General features: G+C 36.1%; 2 protein-coding genes across 2 annotated transcripts; one reads left to right on the forward strand and one right to left on the reverse strand.

Moving 5' to 3' along the window:
* The first annotated feature begins 345 nt into the window (after positions 1 to 345).
* LOC141596721 (uncharacterized) lies at positions 346 to 1476 on the forward strand. Its single transcript, XM_074416962.1, has 2 exons — positions 346 to 849; positions 1090 to 1476. The coding sequence occupies exons 1-2, from the start codon at positions 415 to 417 to the stop codon at positions 1474 to 1476; spliced, it is 822 nt and encodes a 273-aa protein (XP_074273063.1). The 5' UTR covers positions 346 to 414.
* LOC141596719 (uncharacterized) lies at positions 1049 to 14434 on the reverse strand. The gene is made up of 16 exons (XM_074416961.1): positions 14197 to 14434; positions 13998 to 14088; positions 9986 to 10160; positions 9799 to 9904; positions 8797 to 8879; positions 8270 to 8296; positions 8029 to 8138; positions 7838 to 7951; positions 6005 to 6085; positions 5758 to 5822; positions 4069 to 4125; positions 3783 to 3854; positions 3434 to 3679; positions 2832 to 2947; positions 2092 to 2321; positions 1049 to 1472 (listed from the first exon to the last, which is right to left on the reverse strand). The coding sequence occupies exons 1-15, from the start codon at positions 14245 to 14247 to the stop codon at positions 2123 to 2125; spliced, it is 1593 nt and encodes a 530-aa protein (XP_074273062.1). The 5' UTR covers positions 14248 to 14434; the 3' UTR covers positions 1049 to 1472; positions 2092 to 2122.
* Positions 14435 to 14731: the final 297 nt, after the last annotated feature.

The following is a 14731-nucleotide window of genomic DNA, read 5'->3' on the forward strand; positions in this document are numbered from 1 at the left end:
TTAGCTATACATATACATTAAATAGTTTGGTTGTTAATCTTAGATCTAAAGATCGTCTTATTATATACGAAGTATATATGTTAGCTCATACGCAAGACCGACTCATTAATTTCGTTTGTGATAAATAACATGCACTGAAAATCAAGAAAATAAAGTGGATGATAGAACCAACAATAATTGTGAATCAAACAATTTCGAATAGTCTGCCTAATATTATGCAAACTATTGACACGTCTCAATAACTTGCTACATTTACCATGCATACATACACCACCTTCCTTTCTTTTACTTTAAATAGAAGCAAACTTTAGATAAAACACTTCTAAAATTCGAGCTTAAATTTTTTTATTCAGTAGCAAAATAAGACAATTTTTTTAAAAAAGAAAAAAAATTATCACCAAATATAAAGTAACCATGCAAATGCCTAAAAATCAAATTGATAAGAGCAAACTCTTGAAGCAAGAAATTGATGAAGAAAGCCCAATGATTAGGGTAGAGAAATGTGATAGGCCCAAACCAAAAGGCCCAACATGGAAGGGAGAGCATGCCAAGAGCATTGTTTATGGTGGGTTGGATGCTATTGTTACATGCTTCTCTCTTATATCTTCCATATCTAGTGGTGGGAGTATGTCGTCAGTCGATGTCCTCGTCTTGGGGTTTGCTAATCTCGTGGCTGACGGTATTTCGATGGGGTTTGGGGATTATGTGAGTAGTAGTACGGAGAAGAACATGGCTGCCATGGAAAAGGATGTGACTGAATGGGAGGTTGGTAATAATGGCAAGTCCGAGATTAGGAATTTGCTTCGGCGGTATGAATCACTTGGCATGGATCCAAATGATGCCGCCATGGTAATTCTCAAATAGTCCCTCCATCCCCATTCTTTTTTGAAATTTCGATCCACATTGTCATGACCTTTGCCATCATTAAGAAAAACGGCCAAGTCGGGTCAATTTTAACATGACGATAAAAAAAAAAACAGGAGATCCGAGAATTGATGTCTCATAAGAGATGAACAAACAATGCAGAATGTAGCACACAAGATGTCGATCGATGATTTTGAAGTTTCAACCTTTGCTTCTTGCGAACAGGTAGTGAGTATTATATCCAAATACAAAAACATAATGGTGGAAGAAGAAATGATGGGCGAAAAGGGAATAATACCAGGAGACCAAGACGAGAAGCCATGGAAGAGTGGCCTAGTCACTTTCACTTCCTTCCTAATCTTTGGAAGCGCTCCTCTTCTTTCATTCATCATCCTAATACCGTTTACAAATGACGACAATGTCAAGTTCATTGGAGCATGTGTCCTCTCTGGATTGGCCCTTGCACTTCTTGGACTGGCAAAGGCGAAGATCTCTGGTGAAAACTATGGTATCTCGGCTTTGGTGACGCTGTCAAATGGTGCAATAGCAGCTGGCACTGCATACGGCATTGGATGGGCTCTTAGAAATGTGGCCGGCCTTGAAGAGCCCTGAAAAATGTAAAACGCATCTTATGATGATGCGAACAACTCTTGACTTGAAATATACAATTTGATAAGTTGGTAGTCACAAAGTGATGGGTGCTTAAAGTTTTCAATGTTACATTTCCTTCGAGGCAAAGAGCCAAAGACTCACTACTCTGAAGCTCATACAAAATGACACACAGAACTGGTTGCTCTTCTTTTGATGAGCAGTCAGTTGGCAATTCCCGACGCTGGTCTGTGTTAGCAACACAGATACTGGAGTAATGTATTAGAAGTATGTTTTTAAGCTGTCGCAACAAGCATGGCGTATATAGTCATTTCTAGTAAAAGTTATGTGAAACGATCTTCCATTTTGTATGAGCTTAACTTCCATTTCATTTAAGTTAGATGGTGTTCTTTCCGTGTTGATTGACCTCCCATTTTTTCTTAACTACCATATCAGATACTCGGCACTTATTTTAAGGCCAAAACGTGACAAACTTTTAGAAAATTTGCATCGGACACGTAGCATATCCCAGTTAGGGATTCTTAGAATGGAGTCTTAAGAGACGTCGGACTTCCACGAACCAATAATCTACTACCACGCAAATTACATACAAGAAAGATTTGGAGATAGAATACTCACTGCATGATATAAGTGCAGATCTTGAAGTTGGTTAAGATGATCCTGGCTTTTCTTGATCCAAACATAGCTGCAAAACATGTTCTGCCTCCCTGAGGAAAAGACGAGTGAGTTGTTTTTGTCCTCGCCGATAGACTATACTTGCCCTCCTGTTTTTACTCATCCCTGAATCTGCTTGTAGCAATCTTGTATCGGATTCCTCAGTGCCAGAGCCTTCTATGAGATTCATCAACCTGATAGGTAAGATTTTCGGAAAAGCGTAAAAAAGGCATTAATCTAGATGCTAGGATGACTCACATAAAAGGGGGAAAAAAGACGCCGGAATGAACTGGATGTGTGTGTTCTACTCTTTACAGGATAAAAAGAAGGATCGTTGGATTTACTTTCACCAGTTTCATTTATTAAGGTCATGAGAGGTGGTTCTCGTGACCTGGGTTCGAATCTAATTAAACATCAAACCCCTCCCTTGTTGCTTCCTTCGCACAAAGAAAAAACAATTTATTAACTGGTTGCAGAAGCTCACTTGGTGAGAGTCTACTTTCCAGTTCCAATGCCAAGTCAGTACTTGAACCCGTGTTCAATATCCCAACTTATACACTCCAGAGTTAGGTTTCTATTTCCAATCAGGCTAAAGACATTATTCTGCGACACATTGAACACTATGTTTCTTTGTACTGCGGAAGTAGCAGAGTAGTGTCGATGCATTTCACAACGCAATTTCATAGAAGGAACTGAGGACATACTTGGTATTCAGTAAATCAACAAGAAGCTGCAGAGCTCCACAATCCCCACAAGCCTCCCACACCGCTGCTCGAACTTCAGTATCAGATGGCTCCCTCTCCCCTTCACTTCCTACAAGCTACTCGTATATAACATGACATGGAAGAAAGAACTTTAGCCTGACCAGATTAGAACGAGAAATAGACTGAAAAAAGTAACGGAAATTCTAGGCAGCATTAGCCCAGATATCCCAGATCCTTTAAGAAGAAACAGGGACGTAAAATCATCTGAAGATCATGCTAACTGGTCACAATTGCAAGCACAACTGTATGCCAATTGCCAAAGAGACCAGAACCTTCTCACATCTTCCAAGAGATTTCCATTCACTAAAACCATCTTAAAATAATAGTTTGAACAGAGCTAGCAGGGAGAGTGAGCAGATATCTATAAAGTATATGGCCTTAATCTTAAATATGAAGAATGAGTCAGTCAGTCATGGCGCAACTAGAATATAAGTAAATAAAAACAATGTTCTGCTAGAGGGTTGACCAGAATTCGGTTATGCAAAGAAACTAAATTAGATAATACCATCGCTAAAACATAAATAGATTGAATGAAACTTCACCTCTTCAAGAAGTGATTGGACCTTGAAAAGTTCGTCCTCCTGCATGGCTATAGTCCGCAATGAAGTCAACAGATCATCTGGGAAAACTAGCTTATTCACATATGACGGTGTCTTCCGTTGACCACTCCAACTATAGTTACAGGTTTTGTTAACACTGCTCTCGGGAGTATTGTTTTCTGAGGTGCAGTCCAAGAAGAAACCATGATCCAGTAAGCTTCTGGGCAGCAGACATCTTAATTCAGCTCTCTGTAAAACAATATCATTATTGCAATGCTTCAATTTCACACGAGCTGGGTATATTATGAGAAGTGACTAGTGAGCACAAGAAGCCAATGTCACTTCAACTTACCTGTGCTTGGAGAAGCTGTGTTTTGGGGTCAGAAAAGGAAGCATTGTGTAGAGCCTCGGCTGGATAATGAACCTACAAAGTGCATACTGGTATAATCACGTAAAAGGGAGGAAAAAATAGAAAAGAAAAGAAAGATGTGCAGACAAGCAAATAACATAAGGGCTGTTAGTAATGAGATCAATCAGCATTGTCATGAAAAATCAATGCCAAAAAAATATAAATAATGACATTTTTGTCATCCCAGAAGTTGCATCAGCTAGTCAGATTGCTTCAGACAAAGACTTACCATTAGATAATCATCTGGATTGTCTTCAATAACAAATCCATAGAGGTAAAGCAGCTCCTGAGTCAAATGCATGTTAAATTTCGCTATCAGAATATGGCAATAGGTTAACGTCATAGACACAGTATTCATTTACACAAAAACTTGTGTAAGACCAGGATTGATTTGCAAGCTTTTAAAATAGAAGAGTTAGGCATTAAACTCTATTCAAAGTTATAATATTTACGTGTAAGATCAGGACTAGAAGTTTGTAAACTGCGAAAGTGGTGACTAGCCCCTTTATTTTTACCATTGAGAGATTAAACCCCTTAAGTTTCAAACGTAGTAATTGCCCCATACTTTGAACAAAAACTTCAACCCAATTTCTTACTTTTAAACCAAAATCACAAGATTCACAAAAAAGAAAAAAAAAATCATTTTATATTTATTTATACAACTTATTAAAACATATAATAACGCTTATAATAAACTTGCAAACTTTGTATGCGCTTTATTTTACATTTAATAAAAATTACTTGCATGAATTACAAAAAAATGGGTTTTTTTTAATAAAGTATTCTCACATGTATATAAATTGTATTTAAATTGGAACAAACGAATAAATATATTCTAAAAGTTATGTCAATAAATTAGTTACAGATTTTTAAAATTGTAATAATTTTTTAGTTGATGATGAGCTTAGATATATAATTATTTAATTATACAATTTAGGTTGAAAATGAAAATTGAGCTCAATTTCACTTTTGGTCAAACTTACGGGGCCTAATTAATACATTTGTAACTTATAGGGCTTAATCTCATAATGGACCAAAATCTTCCACATAAATATTAAAACCTTGAAATCCTTGCGAATGATATTATGTTGATTAATGAGACGAAAGATGGGATTTAAAAGAAGTTGGAGCTAGGACGGCAAACGTTTGAAATGCTGAGCAGGGGTAAGAATATTTAATGTGTAGTTTTAGTGGGAATGGAGGCAACATAGTGATGACAACTTTGTTGTTATAATGTTACTCATATACTTGAACAAATACTCCAAACTCATTTGCAGTTTGAATGTGTAACAAACAAGAGAGCACTTATGGTGTTAGAGGCCAAGACGAACCCTCACCCTGAAAGGGAATTTTCCAATTCCAATTACCAAGGTGAAAGCCTGTAACATCTATTGTTATCACTTGTCGAGCAAAATCAACGGATAATTCACGCGGTACACCTGAAGTTGGCCACTTTGCACAAAATACCCAAATTTTTTATTCGAAAAACTTAAAGAGGCCATAACTCGGGTTTACGAACTCAGAAAGTGAAGATTTTTTTTTTCAAATCGATCATCTTTCCGAGTACTACGATTTGGAAAAAAAGTTTGACGAGTTTGGAACTCGTGACCAGGAGATATACTCACTCAAAGTTTGTTTGGTCGAAAAAACTTTGACGCACAACAACTCCTAGTAGCGGAATCCAAATGCGACAATTTTTTTTTTCAAATTGTAGTTCTCGGAAAGATGAACGATTTGGAAAAAAATTCGTCACTTTTGGAACTCGTAAACACGAGTTATGACCTCTTTAAGATTTCCGGATCAAAAATTTGGGTATTTCGCACAAATTGGCAAACCTTAAAGGTACCGCATGAACTATCCGAACTCTCTAATATTTGGTACAAAGGGAATAAGCAAGTGTCAAGAGTGCAAGATGTACCTCATTCCCTTTATTACCATAGCTAATGGTTATCTCTTTGCTGATTTCCGAATGACCTTGGTTTACTATGCACATGAAGAAGATATTACTGATCAGCCACCAGCCAAGAGCACAAGACAGTTACAAAATGGCAATCAAACAATATTAACAGTCATACAGGTTGGAATATAGAAAAAAATCACTATTTAAAAGTTTTAGTACTCCTGATCTGTATCGAGATAAAGATCTGAGAAGAAACAGAACTTACCAGATAGAAGATACATAGAGTTAGGCACACCAGTAGCAGCTCCAGTGCCATCTACTTCCCATGTTGCTGCAGCTTTCAAATCTGAATTGCAAATCGCAAGTGACTCAGAAATTGCAATCGAAATCATACAAATCCGAAGTAGCCATGTATACATCTGAATTACTTGGAACCTTTATAAGTCCAACTAGATTTAAACCATATAGCTTAGACATACAAACCGTTTCAGTGGAATATAATCAGATTCCATCACTCCATTCAAAAATGAAATGTTCGGTCGAAAGAAAATCAGCACTTATTTTACGTAGCATGGCATTAATCAAGTCTCCATACTCGAGTTATCACTTAAGTCTAAACTAAAAAATTAATGATCTCCAGTGTACACATAGAACAACCAAATATAACATGCTGCCTACACAGCTAGACAGTTGAATTTAACCAACTCCTCTAATTTCACCACCCTACTCCCTTCCCGTCCTACCAACCACCTCCATACCCAGCCCTGCAGACTAACATCCTCCCAACCAACCCCATCAACCACCACAACAGACAAACTCGAAGCCAAAGCCACGACCCTGATGCACAACTAATAACCCTGACCAGCTGACCCATGACCCATGCTGAGGAAGGAGAACTCTGGAGGTCAGGTAGTGGAGAACAAAACACTGCCAGAGTGGAGGACAGGGTGGTGATTGTCGAACAGACAGCCGTAAAAGTCTAAAGGACAATATCGTGGTGGAGCACTATGGCTGGACCCAAGATGATGTGAGGGCGGTTCTCTGGTATCACGAACTGATCTATGGTAGATGTTGGGTGGAGGACATGGGGTGGTTGTTTGCAAGGAGGTGAAATGGATATAGTGGAGAGACTGAAAGTTTGACAGAGAAAGCGGGACATTAAGTTGTGCATACCCAAAATGGTAACAGTAAAACCTTCCTAAAAAGGAATACAGATAGAAAACAGAAGTGCAGAGAGAGTACATCATATTTTTATAGCCAGAGAATAGTGAGTCTTTGCCTCCAACATGGTAGTCCCTCCGTTTTTATAAGTCGTTTTAGGAGATTGCACACAAATTAAGAAAGTGTTGGAAATTGTTTTTTTTTTTTTTGGTGTAAACCAAAGTGTTGGAAATTGTTGTAGTAGTTATATGTGATAAATGATTTTTGAAGATAAAAAGACCTGAATATTTCCACCAATACAATAGCTAAAAGTTCCTTTTTTTTTTTTCAAAATAATGGTGTTTTGGAAAATGTAGTGACGATGTAATACATGGAAAAATATAAAACGACATACAAAAAGAAATTTTTTATTTTTTATAAAACGTCTTATAATACAAAACGGAGGTAGTTAGCAGAACAAATGTTGAGGAGAAACGTGATACAATAAAGTATAATCCCCTATATACTAAGAGATTAACTCTCCTTGAAAATTTTCCCTCCAAAGAGCTAAATTTAATAAGGAAACTATACTATTGATAATACATACATAATATATCAATTCATACAAATTAATTGCAAATCATTATAATTATGAACACCATGCACTACTATAATTAGTTTCGTGAAAAAAAAAATCCATTACAATAATTTGAGAAAAAAAAATATTATTCGTTTCGTTATACAAAAATACACATCTCATAACATTAGTTAACTCTCTTGATTAGTTCTTTATTTCAATTTTTTTTCTTCTCAAATCAAAATATAAGGATGAGAAATATGAAAATTATAATAAGTTGTCAATCGAAAATCTATAAGTAATATACTAGGGGAAAAAAATAAGAATATATATATACCGTGCAAGAGTTGCACGGGGTCTATAAAATATAGGCAGTATTACCATGATTACAAAAGTCAATTCCTGGAACAAGACCCTCTACCCACAGAGTCTCTCCTTGCCCAGAGTTGATATCAACTTTACCAGCAATACCATTAGCTTCATGATTCTCAGATCCTGAAAAAAGTAATCATGTAAATTCATGACAATAATTTTGCGATCAAGAGACACAGAATCTAAAAAGTAAAGGGAACCTGAATCCTGGCTAGGCTTTGACAAATTCGTTTCTTCTTCACTTCCAGGGAATACAAAAGATCGTGGAAGAGGGATGTTCAAAGCACGCGTCCAAAAGACAGAATTAGCCCTGCAAGCACGACCTTTTTGTCATATGAATTACCTAACAAAAAAATAAAAATAAAAATAATCAACAAACATGCTGTGTTGAATTAAAAATTAGCTAGTTAGTAGACCCTGAAAGATAAAAAAATTGCATACCATAGAAAATCTTCAAAGCTCACCTCACTGTAACGCAAAAAGTAAACTTGTCAGCAAACCTTTACACGTTTCAAGATAAATTACATAATGAAAAGGCAAAGATTACAAAGCATAAAAAAAATTATTGTTGTGCTCAACCTTTTCAGGTTGGATAAAGCGAGAACACGCTAACTTACTAGACACCATACTAGACTGAAAACTCTGATTGACTCATGACTGCCGTTTGGCAACAAAATGAAGGTCTAGAAATAAGATAGCGCAAAGGAAAAATAAGAAACTTGTAGTATAACACTCCGTGTTTTCATATACTGATAATACTTGCTTTGGAGCCTGTAGATCTTCTCGTAAAAGTTTAAGAGATTTACACCCCCACCCCCCAAAAAACAATAAAAATATAAGCTAGTGCACCAAAATATGCTCTATCACAGGTGCTCATTTTCTGTCGATAAAGGGAGCTCCAGCAGAGTGACCTGGCTCTTTTGAGTAAAATCTTATCATTTTAAGATTTGACAAGTATAAACACCAACCTTTCCCGGTCTCCATCCAGAATCAGAAGTTTTTTCACCAGGTCCTTCACTTTATCCTCATACATAGCTCGCAAACTCTTCTTCTGCAGTGTTCAAAAGAGACACGACTAAAGTCCTACACTATTGGTGGAAAGGAACATACATCCAAAACAGTAAGCACATTGAACTAGAAAAACATGGTTATAATGAAGCACAAAAAAGGTTTTATGAACAAAGATGAGCATTAAGGTCTATGACCCAACAAAAGAGTTGACTGCATAGTGTTGCAGATGGTTTGAGAGTCAAACTACTAGCTCATAAACAATGTCCGTACCAACGTACTATTTAACAATTTATGAACACAAGGAGATGTTTTAAAACTTCTTTCACAGTAGATTATTTCATACACATAAGTCTAATGTGTCATTTAAGTCATTAACAAAGCAAAAGTCCCAAAAAAAACACTTAAGACAACTTGACAGACTAACAGATACAGAATATAACAAGAAGTCTCAACCAGTCTATAGTCATTTAACTCATGGTGTTAAGTTTTAGGCAATATGGCGTTATGTAAAGGTAAACCAACCACACCAATATTTTCAGTATGTGAGGATTCCAGCATAAATAGCCGATATTTGACAATTATGCCTGCTGCTTGACTGTTAGGGCAATTGTTTAATCGGCAATGCAGATTCTATGCCGATACCTAACGAAAAGAACTAAAACAAAATCAATGCAGCTGATATGACTCAAACAAAGATAAGCTGCGATATACCGCGTCACTGCATCATAGTGTACGTTACCGCAATTCATGATCGATACCGTCCGACTTAATACCATGAATTAATAATAAAACTACAAGCAGCATTAACACGAATAACCACACATGGAAAGGTCAACAAAATTGTAGCCCACAACGCTACAAAGTTTTCAACTGCTTGAAGGTCCTGAACATGAATTTTAATATCTGACTTTCCGAGAAGATCTAGAAGATATATAATCAAGCAAAATATCACTTATTACCTGCAAAAGACTAGCTCGATACACTGTTGTCCCTTTCAATTCTTCAAACTCATCGTCGGTAAACCAAAGTGGACTTCCAAAGGATGAAGGAATCATATCAATGTACCTAAAACAATCACGTACTCAATCTAGTTAAAAGTGAATAATGTTCAACCAAGTAGCAATAACTCAGTAGGAACAAACATACGGTTTCCATGAAGAATTCTTGCGAAGACGTTCCACTGTCAAAAGCAACACCATCAACAACCTATCATCTACTTCACCTTCTTCTAGCATTGCTCTACATGATGGTCCCAGCAAAGGGTCTTGCAATACCCTCATAGGAGTTATGGCCAAATTAAGTGGCACAACCAGAAACACCCCTAAAGAATAAATCCACAACCACACATTACATTTTAAGCAGTAGTATTTCATAGTATAAATTTTCAGGTTCTATAACGTTGTATTAAACATATAAGAGTACTAGTTAAGAAACCAATCACACAATCATGAATCCACAAAGAGCTAAAACAATGTGAAGATCTCGCTATAATTACACAAATTACTAGGCACTTTTAAATGCAACAACAATGTAAGAAGCTCACGGTGTATTCAAAATTTTAAACCCAACATACGCACGTTACATATAAGAGACAAGAGAGTCAATAATGTTATAAAAAGACAGATATTCTATCTAATTGTCAAAGCTTACACTAGTTAGGGAAAATGGAAAAACCATCAAGAATCCATCAAATACCAGGTAAAACAATGCAAAAATGCTACTGAAATTTCTGAAAAATGTATCACGGATAATTAGGCATAGTTTCGGACCTTTGTTACTCATACTTGATTAGAACATTTAGAAGCATCTGAACCAGTGTGTCTAGATGCCAGACTCTGCTATTTTATGTAAAAATTGTTCCATTACCCGGGTATACTTAATTAAGAATTAATATAAACGTTTTCCAGAAATTAATCTTAATGTGGTCCCTTTTCCGAGAGGTTACTCATGACCATGACCAAGGTAACTACAGCCCACTTAAAAAAACTGCCCTCTCCCACCTTTACTTAATCACCCACAACCTCCATGTTTTAGGGTTCTTTGAAGGCAAGACCCCTACTTAAGAAAAACTTGATTGAGCTTTGCTCCACCATTCACTGAAGTACACTATCTAAAACTGAGAATGACCGTTTGGAAAAGCTTAATCAATTACAAAAAATATTTAATCAACGGCTGGAGTTATATAATTTGATCTAACTTAGTGGGCTCTTTCTTCATGTCCCTCTTTATTTTACAGAAGCACGTAGACTCTTTCTTAATTACTTGCTTACCCGGAATTTTCCCTTAGCCTTTTCCTTAATGTAAGCTTTATTCTCCTTTGTAGGGATAGTAAGCTTATTCTCCTTTGTAGGGATAGTAAGGTTGACCTTTACGCTCTCCTCCATCAATAATCTTCCTTCCTCTTCAACACACGGTCATAAGCTCATTAATTGACCATTATCTTGTGTGTCTTATAAGAGATCTTAGGCCATATTGTTGAAGAATAGTTTACAGAATCTCGTGCTCTTGAACAAATTTCGCAAATGAACGATAGGCTTGTGGTTCTCAATATATCTACCGTACTACACCTCTACCCAAAGGAACAGTATGTCTACTGTACTACGCCTCTATCCAAATGAAGGATACGCTTGTCGTTCTCAGCTCTTAATGTATCTACTGTATTACACCTATATCCAATAAAAATATGTTCCAATCTCCATGTGTCGCAAAATTGAAAACCTTTTACTCATAATACATCATTTTAAACTAGTATTACCATGTGTAGTATGGGGGATACCATTTTGCAACTCAATACAAGATGAACCATTGAAAAAATACCATAATCAATAACTTAAGAATTCATTTTCTCTTGAGCAAGAATTCGAAAATTTAAAGAAAAATTCTAAAGATACATGTCTTGAAACTCCAATCAAATATCTAGAGACATTGAGAGCATAAAATGCCTTTTCAAAATGCAAAATTCCACCAAAAATTAATGTTAAATTATAGGTCCCAACAGTTTTTCATATGTGAACGTATCTGACATCGTGAATAGATGTAATGATCCCATTGATTTCCTTAGGTTTGCCATCCCTACAAGGTATTCGAAAGATGGATTGTAGTACCAAAATCTACCCACCATGTATTATGATTAGAATTAAATTAACCATATTAGATTCATAACAAACAAATTCTAAAGAATTATCTTTCTTTTCAAGCCAAGTCCTGAACTTAATATACTCTTTTCATGTACTCCTTCTTTTTACAAAAGAAGCACGTTAAGTCTTTCTCTACAACGTATTTATCCAAAATCATTTCTTTGGCCTTTAACTTAATACGAGCCCTTTGCTCCTTTTTGTAAGAGTAGTAAGGTTCACTTTTTCGCACTACTTACTCAATAATCTTCCCTACTTTTGAACACGCATGGTCATAAACGCATTAGTCGACCATCCATTGCTATGTGTGTTATAAGAGATCTTAAAAGGGCCATAGTGCCGAGGAAGAGTACGCAAAATAAAACGCACCATGAAAGCTTCACACGTGGTATATCCTAAACTCTTAAGCAAAGCCACGATATTCCTCAAGTGCATGATATAATCACGAACATTCTTAATTTATTTCCCTCTAGTGAACTCAGATGAAAATTAAATAACTAAAGTGTTAGTAAGAGCTTTCTTAGAGGCTGTGAACTGTTAATCAATGGCCTTAAGAGATCTTCAACCTTAGTATGTTGATCGACGGAAGCTCGAAAACTAGCACAAATTTTGGTCTTCTTGAACAGAACGGAGATACGATTAGATCGCTTGCACTTTTATAAATATCAAAAAAAAAATTAGAATACTAGTATTCGTTATGATAGGTGGTTCGAATTTCCGAGTTGCATAGTCGAAATCTATCCATATTAATACACTAATGTTCTTTCTTTCCACACATTCTAGTTATCATGCCTTAATTCAAAAATGTCACCTTGAGTCCTTGACATTAAAGCTATTTAATAAAAGGTAAAATAACTGAAAAAATAACAACATATATTTTGTAAAGGTGTGCAAGGAAAAAGGTGTTACTGCGTTTGAGATTAATGGATGTCGACTATACTATTCGGAAAGACGAACCGCCTACCATAACCGAGATTAATACTCTAGAAATAGTTGATCTGCGCATCTACTTAATGCTCATAAAGACAAAAAATTGTGCTCGTATACATGATTCCGTCTATCAACATACTAAAGTTAATGATCCTAAGGTCATCGATTAGCAGTTTGCAATTTCTAACAAAGCTCTTGCTAACACTATAATTATGCAGTTTTTATCCATGGGGCCTACCACTAAGATTAAGGGAGTGCGTGGTTATATCATGTGCAATTGCGCGCGCAAAGGATATTGGGGCTCTACAAGAATTTCATATTGACCATATGTGAAGCTTTCGGTGAGCTCGACAATATTGCCCTTCTAAGATCTCTTATAACACACGCAATGATAAATGATCACTTAATAGCTTATTGCCCTGTTGGTTCAGATGAGGAAAGGGCACAAAAATGAAATTTACTGCCCTTACAATTGAGAAAAAGACTCGCAATAATTTGAAGCCTAACGAAATGATTAGGGTTCTGAGATTGGATAGAGGTTGTATGAAAAAAAAATGTAATGTCAATGGGAGTAAAGTTGTTTCCCATGATCAAGGTTACTACATCCCACTTAAGAAAAGTAGCCTCTCCCACCTACATTTTAATCACCGACAACCTCCATGTTTACGAGTACTTTAATGGCAAGACTGCTACTTAAGAAAAAACGTAATTAAGCTCTAAATAAGGCCACTAATCCTAATCTCCATTCAATTAATCACACTAACTAGAACTGATAAGTGAGGATTTTGAAAAGATTAATCATTTTCAACGAAATTCAAAGCAATGGCCGGAGGTATGTAATTCGATCTAATTTAAAGGTTCCGCCTTTAATCATGCATATTCATTATATTATAGAGAACACGATAACTTACAAAAATCTCCCATTCCTTGCTTATAATGAAGCGTTCAAGTGTCATGCCGAGTAGCAAAGTAATAAAAAAAGTCGGCATCGATTGAAATTCAAACCCGAATTTTGTTAACGAACAACTATTTCAACAATTCATTTCTACATGAATAATCTGAAGAAAATGAAGTCATAAATATGGAAAACATACCATCAGAAACATGGGTATCAGAGAAAATGCCAAACCCTTTACTGGAATCGCAGTATTTGATGTTGCATCCACGAAGTTCAACTCCATTTACCTGATTATGTCGATTGTGAAGAAATGAATAATGATGATAATTAACTAAATATAAGAGTAATAAATGCAAGCAGAACGAAATCAGAGAGGATGTGATGATAGAAATTACCTGAAGCCATTGGAGGAAAAGTTGAAGCTTGGTTTCTTCTTCGGTCGTCATTTTCAACACAGTATTCGAGGTCCTTGTGTTAAGCTACTACGGAATAGGTTTTATCCCAAAATCTCATTGAAGACGAGATATCCGTTATAAGCATGTGATGGATATCATTTCCTCTCATAAAATGTCCATCAAGAAATGAGTGGGAAGCACATGGGTGTTCCACCTTTTCCCCTATTCCTTCAAGACTAGCTGAGGTTTTATTTGGTTGGGAAACATTATATATTTTTTTTTTTTGGTGCAGAAGAGGGTCAAGTCCATAAATTAATTGTTAGCTATTATACGGGGAATAACAACCCCAAAAATATCCTCACGAAGGATAATAGTAAAGCATTAAAAGAAACTTCTAAATGCATAGGTAAAGTACTAGAGGAAATTCCTCTATTAGCTAATAAATTTGCGGCTCTGTTTACTTCTCTATAGGTATGTTCGAGCTTGACCATCCATTGGTTGTCTCTGATTAGATCCCGACATCTTTTAACTATGA

Source organism: Silene latifolia, chromosome 8 (genome assembly GCF_048544455.1).
Source record: "Silene latifolia isolate original U9 population chromosome 8, ASM4854445v1, whole genome shotgun sequence".
NCBI classification, from domain to species: Eukaryota; Viridiplantae; Streptophyta; class Magnoliopsida; order Caryophyllales; family Caryophyllaceae; genus Silene; species Silene latifolia.